The sequence below is a fragment of the Hemitrygon akajei genome, chromosome 15 (assembly GCF_048418815.1).
Source record: "Hemitrygon akajei chromosome 15, sHemAka1.3, whole genome shotgun sequence".
Classification (NCBI taxonomy): domain Eukaryota; kingdom Metazoa; phylum Chordata; class Chondrichthyes; order Myliobatiformes; family Dasyatidae; genus Hemitrygon; species Hemitrygon akajei.
The window spans coordinates 63,413,832-63,434,370 of NC_133138.1; the positions used below are offsets into that span (position 1 = coordinate 63,413,832).

A 20,539-nucleotide genomic window follows, 5' to 3' on the forward strand; every position below is an offset into this window, starting at 1 on the left:
AACTTTCTCCTTCTTGCAGACATTAATCTTTGCTAAAGTTGCAAAGGTCATTAGCTACCCAAGACTTATGCAGCAAAAATAAAAGTTTCTTGTGTGAACTACACACCGAATACCAATAAATTGAGAACTGAAGCACTCTATTTAACTCTGAAATACAGCTGGACTTTTTTCCTTAAAGGGGTCTGAAGCTAGCAGCCTTGCAGCTTTTTCCTTCAATTTGGGTCCAGTGACCACAATGCCATTAGTTTCAATATAATTATGAAGGATAGGTCTGGACCCAGGGTTGAGATTTTTGATTGGAGAAAGGCTAACTTTGAGGAGATGCGAAAGGATTTAGAAGGAGTGGATTGGGACAACTTGTTTTATGGAAAGGATGTAATAGAGAAATGGAGGTCATTTAAAGGTGAAATTTTGAGGGTACAGAATCTTTATGTTCCTCTTAGGTTGAAAGGAAAGGTTAAAAGTTTGAGAGAGCCACGGTTTACAAGGGATATTGGAAACTTGGTTCGGAAAAAGAGAGATATCTACAATAAATATAGGCAGCATGGAGTAAATGATGTGCTCGAGGAATATGAAGAATGTAAAAAGAATCTTAAAGAAATTAGAAAAGCTAGAAGATACAAGGTTGCTTTTGGCAAGTAAGATGAAAATAAATCCAAAGGGTTTCTACAGTTATATTAATAGCAAAAGGTTAGTGAGGGATAAAATTGGTCCCTTAGAGAATCAGAGTGGACAGCTATGTGTGGAGCCAAAAGAGATGGGGGAAGATTTTGAACCATTTCTTTTCTTCGATATTCACTAAGGAGAAGGATATTGAATTGTGTAAGGGAAACAAGTAGGGAAGTTATGGAAACTATGATCATTGAAGAGGAAGTACTGGCACTTTTAAGGAATATAAAAGTGGATAAATCTCTGGGTCCTGACAGGATATTCCCTAGGATCTTGAGGGAAGTTAGTGCAAAAATAGCAGGTGCTCTGACAGATATATTCCAAATGTCATTAGAAACAGGGATGGTGCTGGAGGATTGGCATATTGCTCATGTTTAAAAAAGATTCTAAGAATAAACCTAGCAATTATAGGCCTGTAAGTTTGACGGGAGTGGTGGGTAAATTAATGGAAAGTATTCTTAGAGATGGTATATATGATTATCTGGATAGACAGGGTCTAATTAGGAACAGTCAACATGGATTTATGCATGGAAGGTCATGTTTGACAAATCTTACTGAATTTTTTGAAGAGGTTACTAGGAAAGTTGACAAGGGTAAAGCAGTAGATGTTGTCTATATGGACTTCAGTAAGGCCTTTGACAAGGTTCCACACAGAAGGTTAGTTAGGAAGGTTCAATCGTTAGGTATTAATATTGAAGTAGTAAAATGGATTCAACAGTGGCTGGATGGGAGATGCCAGAGAGTAGTGGATAACTATTTGTCAGGTTGGAGGTCGGTGACTAGTGGTGTGCCTCAGGGATCTGTACTGGGTCCAATGTTGTTTGTCATATACATTAATGATCTGGATGATGAGGTAGTAAATTGGATTAGTAAGTATGTAGATGATACTAAGATAGGTGGCGTTGTGGATAATGAAGTAGGTTTTCAAAGCTTGCAGAGAGATTTAGGCCAGTTAGAAGAGTGGGCTGAAAGATGGCAGATGGAGTTTAATGCTGATAAGTGTGAGGTGCTACATTTTGGTAGGACTAATCAAAATAGGACATACATGGTAAATGGTAGGGCATTGAAGAATGCAGTAGAACAGAGTGATGATCTAGGAATAATGGAGCATAGTTTCCTGAAGGTGGAATCTCATGTGGAGAGGGTGGTGAAAAAAGCTTTTGGTATGCTGGCCTTTATAAATCAGAGCACTGAGTATAAGAGTTGGGGTGTAATGTTAAAATTGTACAAGGCATTGGTGAGGCCGAATTTGGAGTATTGTGTACAGTTCTGGTCACCGAATTATAGGAAAGATGTCAATAAAATAGAGAGAGTACAGAGAAGGTTTACTAGAATGTTACCTGGGTTTCAGCACCTAAGTTACAGAGAAAGGTTGAACAAGTTAGGTCTTTATTCTTTGGAGCGTAGAAGGTTGAGGAGGGACTTGATAGAGGTAATTAAAATTATGAGAGGGATCGATAGAGTTGACGTGGATAGGCTTTTTCCATTGAGAGTAGGGGAGATTCAAACAAGAGGACATGAGTGAGAGTTAGGGGGCAAAAGTTTAGGGGTAACACCAGGGGGAACTTCTTTACTCAAGAGAGTGGTAGCTGTGTGGAATGAGCTTCCAGCAGAAGTGGTAGAGGCAGGTTCGATATTGTCATTTAAAGTAAAATTGGATAGGTATATGGACAGGAAAGGAATGGAGGGTTATGGGCTGAGTGCAGATCAGTGGGACTAGGTGAGAATAGCGTTTGGCACGGACTAGAAGGGCCGAGATGGCTTGTTTCCGTGCTGTAATTGTTATATGGTTAGTAGCAGCAACTCAACCATTTCTCAGCTGAGATTACACAATTCAATAAATAAGCCTAAATCTGAGTCAGACATGTCTAATGTAGAATCAATTGATCTACAATGACTTCAAATGCTACTAGGGTTAACTATGGACTGAAAAACGACGACTTAGTTGATAACAGTACATTCTGAATTGGAAGGTGCAAATTTCGTCATTCATTTATCTGACCTCATAATGCAAGATGTGAAATACATTTTTCTACAAGTAGCTGAAGATAGTTGTTTCCCAAGAACCTGGCCAGTATTTCATACGTAGACAATACAAATGGTTACTCATCTCATTTGCTTTTTGTGGAAGATGATGCATAAAAAAATCGCCCGCTGTGTACACTCAGTGGTCATTTTTATTAGGTATACCTGCTTGTTAATGCAAAGATCCAATCAGCCAATCATGTGGCAGCAACTCAATGCTTAAAAGCATGCCAACATGGACAAGAGGTTCAGTATTGTTCAGGCCAAACATCAGAATGGGGGAAGAAATGTGATTTTGACTGTGGAATGATTGTTGGTGCTAGACAGGGTGATTTGAGTATCTCAAAACCCACTGTTCTCCTAGAATTTTCACACAAGCAGTCTCTGGAGTTTACAGAGAACGGTGCATAAAACAAAAAGAGATCCAGTGAAAAGTTATTAATGAGAAGTCAGAGGAGAATGGCCAGATGGGTTCAAGCTGACAGGAAGGCAACACACTTTACAATACTGGTGTGCAGATGAGCATCTCTAAACATACAAGTTGAACCTCAAAATGAATGGGTTACAGCAGCAGAAGACTACACACACTCAGGAGCCACTTTATTAGGTATAGGAGGTACCAAATAAAGTGGCCACTGAGTGTTTGCTTATACTGCAAATATGACTATACTTCAAAAATAACTCACCAGGTGTGAAGATATTTAAACTACGGCTCTGGTACCCCTTTCAATGAATACATATGTATCTGTAGTTAAAACTAACAATGCAACTGCCATCTTTATATGATGTGCTCCTTCTCCCCACAAGAGAGCTTTTTCCTATCACCTCCAGCACTGGCCTGCTGACTTTAGTAAAACATTCTTTTGTACTGTCCTGGGTAAGATTTCTATTGCTTTGCTGCGAGGTACTTCTACTTCAGCTAAAGATAAAAAAGCCATGCTGTACAACTTAGGAATGTGGTGTCAGTCTTGGTATGTGCTATAACTCTGCCCGGTGGAACATCGGGGGGAGTGCTGGGAAGGCGCAGTTTTCTGAAGGACAGCAGTCTGGCTTCAGGTGTGTTTTTTTTTTGTGGTGGGAGCTGCAGAGCAGGGCACAAGATGCTGCAGAATGCCATTCAAAGGAGAGTCCTTGTTGTAAGAATTGCTTTGTGCAGATGAATAGGTCCAAGGAGAAAAGGCCAATACTCCTCAGAGAGCCAGTTTGTTCGAGATGGTCTTTAAGGGAAATTTGGACTGTGGCAGGTGCCTTCACACAGACCATGAGGCAGCACACAAGTAAAACAATACACCCGACTACTCCAGAAATAGGCTCCAACATTTATGTGCCTTTGAACAGGATTAGCGGGAATGGGCCCTTTCATTTTTCTTTTTTTCCCCCTGTAACTTTAAATTTGGTAAATATATTTCTTTGTAATTTTTATACTGGTGTAGGATATATTAATTTTCTGGTGAACACTATTAAGAGTGATGGAGGATACTTTCAAAGAGGTCTAGATGGTTAGCACCAATGGAGGTTGAAGATGTTCAGCAGCATCTGTTGAAACAGAAGGAAGCTGGAAATATCACTGAGTCAAGATGTCACCAATAGTGGTGGTGAAGAAGAATGATGGGAACGTACAAATGTGTGTTTATCATCAAACACTTAACAGGAATATGGTCCCAGAGCAATGTACTGTTTCACAAATCAAGGATGCTCTGTCAGCCTGAGTGGAGCAAAATGGTTCAGTTGGGTCAGAGAAGATACAACAATGAACTGACCTACTGTATATAATGATCATGGCAAAGTTGGATGCCACGGATCATTGTGCTGGTGCTGTCTGCTTATGGTTTCAGCCACAGAGTCAGAACACCGATGTCAATGCATTGTCACGAAGTGCAGGACATGGACGGAGAGTGGGAGGACGTTCCTGCCTCTGGTGTTAAAGCAATGTGCCAGCTTTCCACAGTGGGGAAATTTGGGCCAAGGCCATGTCCTGATAAAGCAGTGGATGAACTGTGTGACGAGGCATAGCTCAAATGCCACCTATGAATTTGTTGATGATAAATCTCAGATGGAGACGGAAGAACAGACAGCAGTGAGATGTACAAGCTAGTTGAGTGGTGTCATAGCAACAAGCTTGCACTCAATGTCACAATTTTACAAATAAATGGGATCCAGGGCAAGACAGTAAATGGATTCATGGTAGGAGTCAGAAGCTGGCTATGGAGGGTTGCTTTTCAGATAGGAAACCTGTAACCAATAGTGCAGCACAGTGGTCAGTGCTGAGACCGTTATTTTTTGTTATACAGGTAGACTGAGTTACTAACGCCCGACTTACAGACAACTCGTACTTACAAACCAAGGAAGGAGAACGCCGTCAGCCATTTTAAGTCATTGCCGTTGCCACTGTGTTGAGTGGTTAACTTTGTATTTGGCTTAAAATTTTCTTAGTAAGATTCAACCTGCCCCCCCCACACCATTCCGGTCAGCTGGTGGCGCAGTGAGATCTGGAGAACGGAGGTTCCCAAGTTCGGTCCAGGGAGAGACCGCACCCGTGCTCGGTTGATGTCAATCCAGTGACTCCTGTACCATCTGTGCCGGGTTGATGTCGAGCTCGCAACTCGACCTTGTAAAAAAAGGTCACCTCCAGTTTAAATTCCCACGCGGAATATTGTGGAGGTTCAAATATCCAAACCCAGCACAGCCCCCACTTGTCCCATTTAGCCTGTCTCAGTGCGGTGGTCCTTAGGACCCAGCGGACTTCCGGAGCCAGTGGAGCTGGGGACCCGCCGCCTGCAGTGTTTCTGTTCCACTGACAGGAAGTGATCGTGATTGAAAATAAAGTGGAAATAATAAAGCGTTTGAAAAGAGGTGAAACGCCATTGGTCATTGGAAAATCGTTAGGCTACAGTCAGTCAACGATCGGAACAATTTTAAAGGATAACGGATAAAGTGAGAATAATGGAATATGTGAAAGGCCCTGCCCTGATGAAAACTACAATTACTAAGCAACGCAGTGGTTTAATTATCGGAATACATACGTTTCTTACGTGTTTTATATGCATAGAAAGGTAAAATATATACTATATACTAAGACGAACATTTGACTAACTGACGCTAAATAATACCGGATGTACTTGTTCCGACTAACGTACAAATCCGACTTAAAGACGGACTCGGGAACGGAACTCGTACATAACCCAGGCCTGTATACATTAATAATTTGTAAGAGAATACAGGTGGCAATGGTTTAATGTTTACAAAATTAGCTTATGGAGGACAGTGAAGAAATCTGTCTAGGTTACAAGGTGTAGATAAACTGGAGAGATGAGCAAAGGAATGGCAGATGGAATTTAACTTGGACAAGGAATGTATTTTTGGAAGAGAAACTAGACCAAGATATGCAGTGAATGGCAGAGCTCTGGGGAATGTTATTGAACAATGATAAATTGGGGTACATACTAGTCAATAGTTTCCTGTCAAGTGGACAGAGTAGCAAAAAAGATGTACAGTATTACACACAAAATGCTAGAGGAAATCAGCAGGCCAGACAGCATCAATGGAAGAGACTAAACAGTTGATGTTTTGGGCCAAGACCCATCATCAGGAATAGAGTTCCTCCAGCATTTTCTGTGTTTTACTTTGATTTCCAGAATCTGCAGATGCTGAAGGTGTATGGTATGCTTGCATTCAGCAGCTGAAGCATGGAGTACAGTAATCAGAATATCATGTACAGTTTGAGTAGTGCGTGTAATTTTGGTCACCGCATTATAGAAAAGATGTGATTAAATTGAGAGGGTGCTAATAAGATTCATAAGAATATGGTCTCAGGGGCTTGAGTTATAAGAAAACAGGATAGGCTTCGACAGTTTCCCTGGAGCGAAGGAGGCTAAGGGGTGACCTTATAGAGGTTTATAAAATTAAAATGGGCATAGGTAGGGTAGAAAGGAAGTCTTCTTTCCAGGGCGGGGGAGCCTAAAAACTAAAAGGGAGAACTAAGATGAGAAGGGAAGTACTTAAAGGAAATCTCAAGGGCAAATTTTTCAGAGAGTAGTGTTTTTATGGACCAAGTTGCCACAGGAGATGGTAGAGACAGATACAATTATAATGTTTCAGACATTTTGACAAGAAAGGTTTAGATTAAATGGACCAAATGCAGGCAAGGTGGGACCTGCATAGATGGACCACTTGGTCAACAAGGATGTTAGGGTGAAGGGGATGTTTCTGGGCTAGAGAACTCTATACATCTATTACCTTTCACTACTGCCACTCCATCCAACTGAAACCTAAGCTGAGTATCTCAAGAAGGGTAGTCCCGTTACTAGAGCAGTTCATTTTCTTGGAAAAGTAAGGGGCAACCTGTATATGATTTGCATTGAATCTGGCATTAACACTGAGTGGAAATTTTGATGCTGGGATAATATTTTTTCAGCACCAGTAAATTCCAAGAACTTGAGTGTTTTTGATGCTGATGAAAACTTATACAGTTTGTGTCCCTTAAACATATACATTACTTTTTGGGCTTTCAATAGGGATACAAGAAATGTACATCAGAATAAATTTATTTGGAAATTGAAAATTGACTATTGTGCAGCAGGTCCCTACAGATTTACATTACGACCACTGTTCTTATTATTTATGTACTTCAGATAAATAATATTACTGTTTGCCTGTGAATGAAGCAGTATTAGCAATGTAGTAAATAGTGAACAGGATAGGGGCAGACTTCAGGATGGCACAAAATGGCGAACTGAGCAGGCATCTGGAATTAATGCACATAAATATAAGCTACTTGGGGGAAGGTAAAGCAAGCTAATTTGTTCAGTGTGGTAAAGGAAACTGATATAAAGGAAGCAGAGTCATAGAACATTACAACACAGAAACAGATCCGGCCCATCTAGTCTGTGCCAAATTCATATTCTGCCATGTCCCATTGACCTGCATCTGGACTATAGCCCTCCCAACCATGTTCTTATCCAAACTCCTCTTAACCTGGATCCACCAGTTCCACTGGTAGCTCATTTTACTCTCACCACTCTGAGTGGTGAAGTCCCCCCTCATGTTTCCCTTAAACATCTAACCTTTCACTCTTAACTGATTACCTCTAGTTCTTCTCTCACCCAACTTCAGTGGAAAAGCTTGCTTGGATTTAACTGATCTATACCCCTTATTATTTTATCTATCTCTCAAATCTCCACTCATTCTTCTATGCTCCAGTGAAATAAAGTCATAACCTTTGCAACCTTTTCCTATAACTCAAGTCCTGGCAACAATCTTCTAAATTTTCTCTGTACTCTTTCAATCTTATTGATATCTCTTCTGTAGGTAATGGACTAGAACTGCATCAAAAACTCCAAAGTAACTCCACCAATGTCTTATACAACTTCAACATAATATCTCAACTCCTGTACTCAATACTTTTATTTATGAGGGCCAATGTCCCAAAAGCTCTCTTTACAATCCTATCTACCTGTGACACCACTTTCAAGGTCTTATGGATCTGTATTTCCAGATCCCTGTTCTGCTGCACTCCTCAGTGTCCTACCATTCACCATGTAAGACGTACCTGTTCCCCCCCCCACCCCCCAAAGTGCCAACACCTTACACTTGTCTGCATTGAATTTCATCTTCCTTTTCTCTGCCTATTTTTCCAGCTGGCCCAGATCCCACTGCAAGCTTTGATAGACTTCCTCATTTTCCACTATGCCTCCAATCTTGACATCATCTACAAATTTGCTGATCTAATTTACCATATTATCATCCAGAATGTTGATACACTAGATGACAACAACAGACCCAGTGCCGATCCCTGCGGTACACCACTAGAGACAGGCCTGAAGTCAAGAGATGCAACCATCTACCATTACTCTCTGGCTTCTCCCACAAATCCAATTTTGAATCCAATTTACTATGTCATCTTGAATTTCAATTTAATGAACCTTCTTGCCCAACATCCTACATGGGACGTTGTCAAAGGTCTTGCTAAAATCTGTGTAGACTACATCCATTGACCTTCCTTCATCAACTTTCCTGGTAATCTCCTTGCAGAACTCAATTAAGATTGGTTAGACACAAAAGCAATCATGTTTACAGTTTTAATAATGGCAGAACAATTTAGTAAGGAAGCTAAGAATTTGGGATACTTTGGGCACCAAATACAAAAACAAAGTTGTGATAAATTTTAACAAATGTCTGATTAGTAATTTGCTGAAGGAATCAGTTATGCCTCAGAAAGGTTGTCATGGTCTAGGCGAGGATACAGGAGTTTATCAGAATATTAAGGACGAGAAACTTCGATTACGTGGAGGAATGAGAGACTGATGCTATTCTCAGAGCAGAGATTCTTAAAGAAAGATTAGATGGAGGTTTTCAAAATTATGAGGTTTTTTTTAGAATGAGTACAATTATGTATTTTTTTTCCCTGTACAAGTGATCAATAACCAGAATCACAGATTTATAATTGGCAAAGCACAGGCAGTTTTAATTTTAAACAGAGGATTGTTAAGTTCTGGAATGGACTAAAAAGGTGATAGAATCTGATCCCAACAAGAACTTTCAAAACGTGACTGGACAGGGAGGAATTTGTAGACTTATGGAGGAGAAATGTGGGTGAGGGAAACTTTGGCTAACACTTTCAAAGGGCAAAGAGGCACAGTAGGATGACAGAGCTGTTGTGTTGTTAGCTTCCCATGAGCCAGTAGCACTGAATGGTACCATGTTATGTCAATGGATACTCTGAATCTTGATAGTATGGTTAGATTTCTTGGGCTTAAGTTTCTTATTTAAAATGTCCCTATGAATGGATTTTTGTGAACTATGTAGTCATACTGCACAGAAACATATCTTTCTGCCCAAATGGTCTAGTGATTACGATTCCCAACTAAGCTAATCCCATTTACCCAGAGTCAAGTTAACAAATTCTTCTATCATATTAATACAAAAAGGTGGAGCAGCAGCTCACCTTCATTAGAAGTTTGAGGAGATTTGGTATGTCACCAAAGATTTTTAAACAAATTTCTAGATTTACTGTAGAGAACATTCTAACCAGTTGCATCACCATCTGGTATGGAGCGGTCACTGGACAGGATTGGAAAAAGCTGCAGAGGGTTTTAAACTCAACCAGTTACTTCATAGGCACTAGCCTCTCCACAACAGAAAATATCTTCAAAAGATGGTATCCATCATTGAGGACCCCCATCACACAGGACATACTCTTTTATTACTGCCATCAGAGAGGATGAACATGTACCTAAGGACACACACTAAATGATTTTGGACAGTTTCTTCCCCTCTGCCATCAAATTTCTGAATGGACAATGAACCAACTCATGAACACTACCTCACTATTTTTGCTTTCTTCTGCACTCATTTATTTTTTTTAAAAATGCACTCAGTGGCTACTGTATTAGGTACACCAGTTCATTAATGCAAATGCCTAGTCAATCATGTGGCAGCATGTCAATGCACAAAATCATGCATACGTGGTCGAGAGTCAGTTATGGTCAGTTATTGTTCACAGAAAACATCAGAATGGGAAAAAATGTGATACAAGTCACTTTGACTGTGGAATAATTGTTGGTGCCAGGCATGAGTATCTCAGAAACTGTGGATGTTCAGGTATTTTCATGCACAAGTCTTGAGTTTACAGAGAATAGTATAAAAAAACAAAAAAAAATCCAGTGAGCAGCAGTTCTGCGGGTGACAAGACCTTGTTAATGACAGTTGTCAGAGAAGAATGGCCAGACTGGTTCAAGCTGACAGGTAGCCGACAGAATTTCAAATAACCATGTGTTACAACAATGGTGGCCATTTTATTAGGTACATAAGGCACCTAATAAAATGACCACTGTGTGTATATTTCTTATTGTAACCTGTTGTAGTGATGTGCTACACATGGCGCTGAAATAACGACACGCAGTCGGTAAGTCGTTTCAAGACTAGTTTATTCAAACTTCACCGCGCTGACATTTAATCCCTAGCGCCCGCCCTCTCCGGGCGGAAATGACGTCAGAGGTGCATTACCAAAGTCTCTCCCCGCGCGCTGGCTACTTGTGAGCCGGTTCGCCTGTGCAGAAAGTGGGTCGCCACATAACCCCCCCCCGAACCGGCGATACACCCCTCAATGTCCACAGTCTGGATCAGCCTCTGTTTGGGAGGTCTGCCTCTGCGCCACGGTGCCTGAACCTCGACCGGCTGTGCCAAGTCCACATGTGCTGGTTTGAGTCGGTCCACCGTGAAAACCTCCTCTCTCCCCCCGTGTTGTGTGCGCCCCCCTGCCGGGCCTGGTCTGGTCTGCTGTTGGGCACGTGGCCTGGTAATCTGACCAACAGACGCCATGCTCTCCCTTTTGGCTTTCCACAGCACGTCTGCCCGGGCCGCCACCTTCCGGGGGTCGCTGAAATCTGCGTTGGCCAGCAGCAGATGTATGTCCTCGGGCAGTCGCTCTAGGAACGCTTGCTCGAACATGAGGCAGGGCTTGTGTCCGTCAGCCAGGGACACCATCTCGTTCATCAATGCTGACAGCAGTCTGTCTCCCAAGCCGTCCAGGTGAAGCAGGCGGGCACCTCACTCACACCGTGAGAGGCCAAAGGTCCCAATGAGCAGCGCTTTGAATGCTTCATATTTGCCTTCTTCCGGGGGCGACTGTATGAAATCTGCAACCTGGGCGGCCGTCTCCTGGTCAAGGGCGCTCAATCAGAAGAGATCTGCCGAATCTGGAACTGGGCTTCTGCTTGGCTAAACCACATGCGTGGTCACAGCGTCCAGAAAGTCGGCAGTTTTAACGAAACTGCATGAACAGATGAAGAGTCAGTCATCTTTGGTCCAAATCCCGTTTGGACCGTCGGGGTCACCAATGTAGCGATGTGCTACACACAGCGCTGAAATAACGGCATGCAGTCGGTAAGTCATTTTGAGACTAGTTTATTCAAACTTCGCAGCGCTGGCATTTAATCTCTAGTGCCCGCCCTCTCCGGGCAGAAATTACATCAGAGGTGCATTACCAAAGTCTCTCCCCGCGCGCTGGCTATTTGTGAGCCGGTTCACCTGTGCAGAAAGTGGGTTGCCACACTGTAATTCTTTTTTAAGCATTGCACTGTTGCTGCAAAACAACAATTTACGTGACATAGGTCAACGATACTAAACCTGATTCTCAACAATAGGGCTAATACACGAGGACATAATTTTAAGGTGACTGAAATAAATTATTGGGGGGGGCGGTGGATGTCAGAAATAGTTTTTATTTTACACAGACTGGTAGGTGCATGTAGCACATTGCTGGGGTGTGATGGTTGGGACAGATATATTAGGGAGATTTAAGAGACCCTTAGATAGGCACATGGATGAAATGGAGGGCTATGTGGAGGAAAGCATTATGATTGGTGATATCTTTGGCACAGATTGACCCTAGAGTAAGTTAAAAGGATAGCATAACATCATGGGCTGAAGTGTTTGTACTATACTGTTCTATGTTCTTGATGGGTTTAATTGACAATGATCAACTATAATTGGTTTGTGAGAATTAAAATAAAAACAGTGCTGATATTCTGCATGAACAGCTTATTCTCACAGACTCATACAGTACAGGAAGCAGTCACTGGCCAGTCTTGGCTGTGTCAGTGAACAAATAAAAAAAATTCAGATCATTATCTCTGTAGGTAGTCAAATACTTTTTTTTAAAACCTTACTACCCCTAGCTACTGTCAATGTCCTGCCACAGGAAGCTCTCATCACATCATATCTCAAACATATTCACCGAATCAACCTCTGCTCCAAGAACTTTTCTAAGAATATTACTACCACACTCTTCACCTAACTGAAATCATTTAACCTTGATACTGCTCTACTAAATCAGTAGCATCTTTTAACTAAGGCCTTAAATCACAAATATGGGTAATATTTCATTTACAGCATGTTCTGTAAAGGTTTAGTAACTGGTTTGTAGATGGGGCCCTAAGTGATATATGATCTTTAGAAATAAAGTTTTGCAACTTAACCTTTCACAAAGAAGCTTTAGAGAGGGTGCAGAGGCAATTCAAATGGTGAGCATGTCATGTAAGTGAGCTAAGGTTTTGCTCTTTGGAGCAAAGGAGGATGAAAGGTGACTTCATAGAGGTGTACAAGATGCTAAGAGGCACAGATCCAGTGGACAGCCAGACACATTTTTCCCAGGTGGAAATAGCTAATGTGCGAAGGGTATGATTTTAAGGAAATTATAGGGGGCATGTCAAAGGCAAGTAATTAAAAAAAAATACAGAGTGGTGGTTGTGTGGAACACACCGCCAGTAGTGCTGATAGAATCAGATACATTAGGGATATTTAAGATAGATGATAGAAAATTGGAAGGCTATGTGAGAGGAAAGGGTTAGACTGATCTTAGATTAAGTTAAAAGGTCAGCACAACATTGTGGACCAAAGGGCCTGTACTATGCTATAATGTTCAATGTTAAAGTCATATGCTACAAAATCTCTGGTTCTTGCAGGCTTTTTAAAATGGTGCCAGTTATTTTCTATTGTGGGTCTATAATTTGTATAATTTTGCATTAAACACTATCTGTTGAAAATCTAGACTTTCTCTGATCTGTTTATCTGTAGTCTATCAATATTCTTCACCTGGCATTTTTTTTTTGCATTCCCAAGTTTCAATTTAATTTCAATTATAATCAGTTATAATGAGTTGGTAATTACTGATGTACCAGAAATCTTGTATATTTACTCATCAAATGTGTTATATTCAAAAATGAGTAGACTGACTAACCTGCCAAGTTACCACTAACCTGTATTTTTTGTGGAAAGGTGGTCTTCAAGAAGTGGGCAACAGTTTTCTCTGAGATATTCCTTGTGTCTTTCTGATTCAGGTGAAGAAACCTAGATGAACATTTTTTGTACAACTTAATTTGGAAAATCTAATTAATACACAATACATTTATAAGCATACATATTTACAGCACAGTTAAGACTTTATTCAACCGAATGCATCTGAACTACATCTTGCTCACATAATTCAGAACTATACTGCCTGTCAATGTAATTGGGAGTCAAGAAAAATCAAGATCCTTGAACTCTGCTAACAGTTCTACAGACACTAATAGCAGATGCTTCAACAAATACAAGTGGTAAAGACGCTGGATAGTGGTATTTGGAAATTGAACACATGATTGTATGGTAGAGCAGCATACAATCTAGCTAATACACTGCTAATACAGTGTATTAATACTGCTAATAGCTGCTAATACACTGGTGCGTCAACTCTCTATTAGTCAGGTTGTAATCAAATTCTGAAAAACGGAAGTAACACACACACACAAAATGCTGGAGGAACTCAGCAGGCCAGGCAGCATCTATGGAAAAGAGCAAACAGTTGATGTTTTGGGCCGAGACCTTTCATCAGGACTGGAAAGAAAGAGAAGTCAGATTAAGAAAGTGGGGTAAGGGGAAGAAGAAGTACAAGGTGGTAGGTGATAGGTGAAACTGGGTGAGAGGGAGCGGTGAAATAAGGAGCTGGGAAGTTGATTGGTGAATGAGATAAAGGACTGGAGAAGGGGGAATCTGATAGAAGAGGACACAAGACCATGGAAGAAAAGGAAGGGGGAGGAGAACCAGAGGGAGGTAATGTGTAGGTAAGGAGATAATGTGGGGGGGGGGGGGGGGGAAGGAGACACAGGAATGGTGAATGGTGAGGGGGGGGCAAATACTGGAAGTTTGAGGAATTGATGTTCATGCCATCAGGTTGGAGGCAACCCAGATGGAATATTTTGAGCTGCCTCTAAACCTTAGGAACTGCCAACCTACATTTACAATTTATCTTAGTGTCAACTTCTTAAAAAAAAATGCATTGTATTTAACGGAAACAGAATCAAAATGAGATAAGGAAAATGTCCAGTAGAATGCTTCACATATCGTCTATCTTGCTTGTATATGGTGTCCACATGACATTTCAAAGCATTGCAATGCATTTCCTGGTACTCATCTACCTTACTTTGAACAGCTGAACTTAAAATGAAAAATTTTATTATGGTCTTTCAATTTTTCTGTACTTACTCAAACATTATGGAAACAGTATATTATCGATAATTTTAATTAATAACAAGAAATTAATTTAGATTCAGACAACTTAGGATCAAAATAATATTGTAAGCATCAAATAGATAATGAATAATTTTTTGAAAAACCAAATTTACATACCTCTAAATGACTGCTCAAAAAAGAACTTTCTTGACACATTTCATGCTCATCTTTGTTATTTTCTAAATGCTGCAGATCATCTTCTACTTTCATTGTTGAGTTGGAAGCACAAACATTAAGATTTGCTATTTGCTGAGGCATCTTAGAATCACCATGTTCTGGATGCCTTTCCTGTAACCTTCCCTGGAAATTTTTCAGTTTATCTCCATCAGTATCCACTGGTATTAAACTGCTTTTATCTTCATCAGTCTCTTTACTGAATTTCACTTCACACTCCATTTGATGACTCTGCGTGTCTTGTTTAGAAATTCTGCTACATTTAGATTTCTGTTTACTTAACACAGAAATAGAATGAGACATTACTTCAGAACCACACTGATGTTGGGAAACATTGCATTCTGAGTTTTGAACAGGATTGTCCTGCAATCGTGTAAGAACCACTTCTTTCGTAAATAATTGTTCTGAGGTGGGATAAAGGGTCTGTGTAGCTATGCTGATATGGTCTTGATGTACTGGACTTTGTAGTTTTTCACTGTTGGGTATTATTAATTCTGAACTGACTTGGGATATAGTGCTGGGCTGTTGGTTCATCTTCCCATTGTCAATTTCTAATGTACTGGTCAGACTAAGCATTTGTGGAACAGCACAACTGAGCTCAAAGGGGAGGAAGGAATTCTCACTTGGCTCTGTGAAGTCATTTAGATAATCATTTAAATTTCCCCACAGGTCTTCAGGTAAGACTATAGAAATGTCATTAATTATGTTTTGTTCTATAGATTCTTCATTACCATTTTGTTGAAAATCACAATTTATCACGGACTTTAAATCTGCAGTAAAGCTACTGGGCTGCAAAGTACTAGGAGTTATTGTAGGTTTCAGAAAGGCATTTTCAGAAGATGAAAATTCACTTTGTTTTGTGTTACTCATTAAATGTTGAATGTTCTCTGTAACTAAAGTATCAGTATGATCAGAACTAGTTTTCCACTCACAACAGTGCATCGTGATGTCAACTTTTGTAGAATCCAAAATTTGGGTGTTTCCTAGTTCATCCTCCCAAAAATTACTTTCTGATGTTTGGAGAGGGCATTTAAATTTTGCAATATTCACATGTTTCATAGGTGTCTCTTTTCCTAAGGTGCAAATATGGCATTTGTCAGTATTTATCTCATCTTGGGAAAGTGCTGCTTTATCTTCCTCTGGTGTAGCTTTCCATATCTCTTCAATTATTCTGGCATTTAAATTGTCCTTCTTTTCAGAAAGGCTCTCATGACAAATTCCAAAAATTGGATTCCACTTTCCTGTTTCAATCTTGTCTGCTTGATTATTATATTTTGTGACGTCCATTTTTTCTTTTGAAGTCATGACTGGAAGTTCAATTAAAAAGCTGTCATCTAACTGTAGATACTCACTGCCAGGTAGCAAACTAAGTAGGTCATCCTCTGAGCAAGCAGTTGGGATGCCAGTTGTCATGTTTACATTTAACTCAATGGGAAATGTTACTGAATCAATATTTCTTAAAGTGAAAGGGGACATTTTATTATTAGATTTACACAAAACTGACCAAGAGCCACAGTCTTCTTTGAATATATTTGAAAAAGTAGATTCATTTTGAATTGAATCCTTATCTTTGGTGGCATTTAACACTGAAGTTTGAGACTCTAGTGATGAAGGATTCTCACTTTGCCGATTACTTTCACAAGAAAATAAAGCATCATTCTGATCTGTTATAACTGAAAAATATGGTTCTGTTTCACTGGCATCCGAGCGATCAGGCCAGCCATCGTCCTTGTCTGACAAAAGAATAGTGTCTTTGCAAAATGGTTCAATTCCTGTCTTATTAATTAAAGATGAACCGGTAGTGGACGATAACCACAATTTTACATGATCAGAACCAAGCTGGTTTGTACTGGATATAGCCAATGGAGAACTCCTTTCTAGTCCACCCACTGTTGAGCCATCCTCCCAGATATTCAAAGGTAATCCATCTAATATTACATTATGTTCCCCTTGAGACTGCATTTGATCTTCATTTTTCCTTCCAATGTTAAGGATTTCATTTTCTTGTTTGAAATCAAAGCCACAAGAATCCACCACGGATTGATTAGCATCTTCTTCACAGAAGAGATCCACTGACTTTTCAAGATTAACTAAAGAATCAGAGTTTGATTTAGAACAATCTAAAATCTCACTGAGCTCTGTTTTATCAAGTAACGTTGGTATATCGACAAAGTGACCATCAACAAATGCACCTGTCCAGAGATGATCTTGAGGACAACCGTCATCAATACACAGATCCCGAATGGATGCTGGCAACTTTTCTAATAGCTCAGCATCAAATGAAGGTAAACTACTCTTGTAAGCAGTTTCTAATTTACTTCTTAAATTATTACAGGTTACATTGTCTGACAGTGGCTCTGTATACCACTGTGGTTCTTCTTTGAACTCCTGCCCATGATCCTTAAACTTTGGCTCAGGTGCTATGTTCAAATCTGTACTTTTTCTACCTCCAACTTTTGAAGACTTTTTCCATCTTTTATTATGTCGTTGTTTGTTCAACCCAGTGACTTTACTTGCATTCTTTCTTAACGAGGGTTTATCAACAGAGCACAGGTTTGATCTAACATGACTTTCCTTATGTGTTTGTTTTCTATCTGTCACCCATCTCTTGCATTGGCTTTGTGGAACTTTGGAAGTTTTAATTTCCTCAGGATTTTCATACAAGTAGTTTTCAGCTTCACTGGAGTCAGAAGAAACAGAACTTGAACGAGCAGGTGCTTGAAGAGAACTATCTTGCATTGATTTTGTTTTCTCAAAACCCAGGATACCATGCATCATTTTTTCCTTGAAAAATAACCAAGATTAATTGCACTGGAAAAATAAAAAGACTGTTTCTTGTGAAACTTGATTTGTTCAATTCTGGTGTATGATCTACACCTTGACTTGCAGAAAAAAGCACCTCAGATTTTCCCTGAGTCGTTCTTCCTTGTGATCAAGCAGGAATTTTCTCAGCAAGTTGTGGAATTGCTTTATTTCTAACCTAAAAATAAAGATACAACAGATGTTAAGTTTCATTTCCAAAAGTTAGAACACCTTTTTGTATGGCTTAATAGATATTGATCATCAAGTGGAAAACAAAAACCATTTATCTGTCTGATTCGTACTTATGCCAGTTTAATCATATTCTGCTTATCACTGGTTGGAATGTGCAGGTACTGTAATTAGATCCAAAAACTAGAGTCATACAGCACAGAAATAGGTCCTTTGGCCTACACTGTATGTGCTAACCATGAAATACTGAGTTGCATTTATCTAAATTTATTTTCCCAAGATTTCCATCAAACCAACCTACCGCACCCCCCCACCCCCATTGGCCGGTCTGCAAGAATATTGTCAATATTAAACAAATAATTTAACAAATTTTGGAATCTGGAGCAATGCATAAAAAGCTGGAGGCACTTAGCCAGTCAGTCAGCATCTATGGAACACTGAGTGTCCATTCGTCTCCATAGAATTGAGCTCAGGTCAGTAGTGTTGTGAGGCGGCAGCTCTGCTAGCTGTATCACTGTGTCACTAAATTGAAATAAATCAGCTTGTTTTCATGCTGATAAGCAGAACCAAAATGTATCCATGAATTCCGGGTAAGATTATGACCTGGTGTAGCTGTGAAATGATCACAAGATGAAAATGTTTACTAATGGTCACAATTCACCCACTACACACAAAAAAAGACCACTGACTAGTTTTCCTGTTTTGAAAAGACAAATGCAGACAAGGACCAAACACATTTCAGATTCAATCACTTTAAGTTCACTTTGTTTTTAGGGATGAACAATTTTTGCTTGTGACTAATTGTCCCTTAAATAAATTGGCTTGATGAACTATTTTAGAAGATGAAAATGAAATATATACACACGTATGTCAGCCATTAAATTCTATACGTATTGAAAGGAAAATATTGGCTGGGCCTTCTAAAAGGAAAAGCATAATGCCAGCTCTCTGGATTTAGCTATGCAAGTCATGTTAAGATTCACATATACACCAAGTAATGTAGCAACATGAGAAATGTTTGTAACCTGGCCAGGAAAGGATGAATGCAGAAACAACAATTATCTGACATGCCTAGGTAAAGATCAATATATTAAAGGCAATAATTTAAAGCACTTTCTCACACTGAAGATGGTGTGATGCAATAAAAAATAGCTTTCCACTTGTTTGTGTGTGCTTAAAATAAACAAAAAATGATGATGTAAAGTGTGTTGAAAATGATGACTAAAGATTTTCTATCAAGTCTTGCTTATGTTCCTGTTTAGCAGTTACCCAAATATGATAGTAAACTACAAACCTGGTGGCATGTGATTTAGAGAGTAACAGACTTTAAGAAAAAATTGGAAGAAATGAGCAAATATTAAGTAATGTTTAAAGAATTTTACTGAATATTGGCTTGAAGGAATGAAGAGATACGGTACATTTTTAAACACAAAGTGCCCATATAACAAGTTGTAGTAACAGCAATTATGATTCTGATACAGTTCAGATCCATTATGTCTATAATTTACCGTAGATTCCGGATTTTAAGCCGCTACTTTTTTCCCACATTTTGAACAGCTTTGAACTTTGCGGCCAATAATCCGATGCGGCTAATGCAAGGTTTTTTTCATGCCGCCTCGTAAACATTTTGCCTCGTAACAGTAGACCAATAAAATTGATGAGTAGTTCACAGAGGTCCAATGAAATTGTACGATAAATCAAGCGCACTTTCACAATTAAATTATTGTAAATCAGTCATTTGTACTCACCCTCATCAACATGGAAAACACTCGAAGCATTGTGCTACCTACCCTCTTAGTTTAAACTATATTTGTTTTCTGTACTACATCGCGGGATGCTATGACGACACACCCGGTTTCGCGGCGTCTTGTGGGAAAATGCCGTTTGCGATGAAACGGGACGGAGGGGGTCGAGCGGCGGAGCGGCTTTGGATCTGAGCGAAATCTGCTTTTAAATGCCGTTTGCGATGAAACGGAAAGGAGGGGGGAGCGGCATTACGCGAGCGGCTTTGGATCCGAGCGAACTCTGCTTTTAAGTTAAAGGTATCAATAACTTTTCCTGGTAGGCTGCAGTATATATATTTTTTACCAGTCGTTAGGAGATATTGGAATGTTGTTCAGTAAAGAAGTATACGCAACGTATATTTAAAAGTAGCCGCGTACGGGCACGGTTCGAAAAAAAGCATTTGCAATATGTATTTGTTTTTGTTACCATATGGATTTAATTAAAAGTTAAAAAAATCCTCACGTGTAATATCTTTCTGTGTAAATATCTCATATTACAACGTGGGACACCTGCGGCCTAAAATCCGGTGCGGCCTTTACATTTAAAAAAATGATTTTATTTCTAAAATTAGTGCCAGCGGCTAAAAATCAGGTGCGCTCTGTAGTCCGGAATCTACGGTACTTCAATTTTACAGTAAACCAGCTTTTAAAACTTCACAAATTAACTTACTAAAAACATGTCTCTTAGCACTATATACATGCCAAATCTTAATGATTGGCTAAATTTCCCATGGACTATTTTTAATATTTTGGAACCTCACGGCCATAAAATGAAAATCTCACAGGGAACCATATTTGTGCATACATTGAGGAAAGTTAAAGAACTTGCAGCAAATGCATTTGACTCA

General features: G+C 39.7%; 1 protein-coding gene and 1 long non-coding RNA gene across 4 annotated transcripts in view; both read right to left on the bottom strand.

Annotated features, from left to right (window-relative positions):
- Positions 1 to 20,170, bottom strand: part of LOC140739410 (uncharacterized) — a 972,090-nt gene extending 951,920 nt beyond the window's left edge. The window contains exon 1 of the long non-coding RNA XR_012101625.1: positions 19,656 to 20,170. This is a non-coding gene — a long non-coding RNA (uncharacterized lncRNA). The remainder of the gene's footprint in view (positions 1 to 19,655) is intronic.
- The window catches only part of LOC140739409 (uncharacterized protein KIAA0232-like), a 62,371-nt gene that overhangs the window by 3,577 nt on the left and 38,255 nt on the right, over positions 1 to 20,539 (bottom strand). For all 3 annotated transcript variants that reach the window (XR_012101624.1, XM_073067691.1, XM_073067692.1), the window contains exons 3-4: positions 14,860 to 17,896; positions 13,452 to 13,542 (exon numbers count right to left, since the gene is read on the bottom strand). Coding sequence is in view for 2 of the 3 variants with exons in the window: in XM_073067691.1 (XP_072923792.1) it covers positions 13,452 to 13,542; positions 14,860 to 17,694 (2,926 nt within the window). In the remaining variant the exon portion in view is untranslated. The remainder of the gene's footprint in view (positions 1 to 13,451; positions 13,543 to 14,859; positions 17,897 to 20,539) is intronic.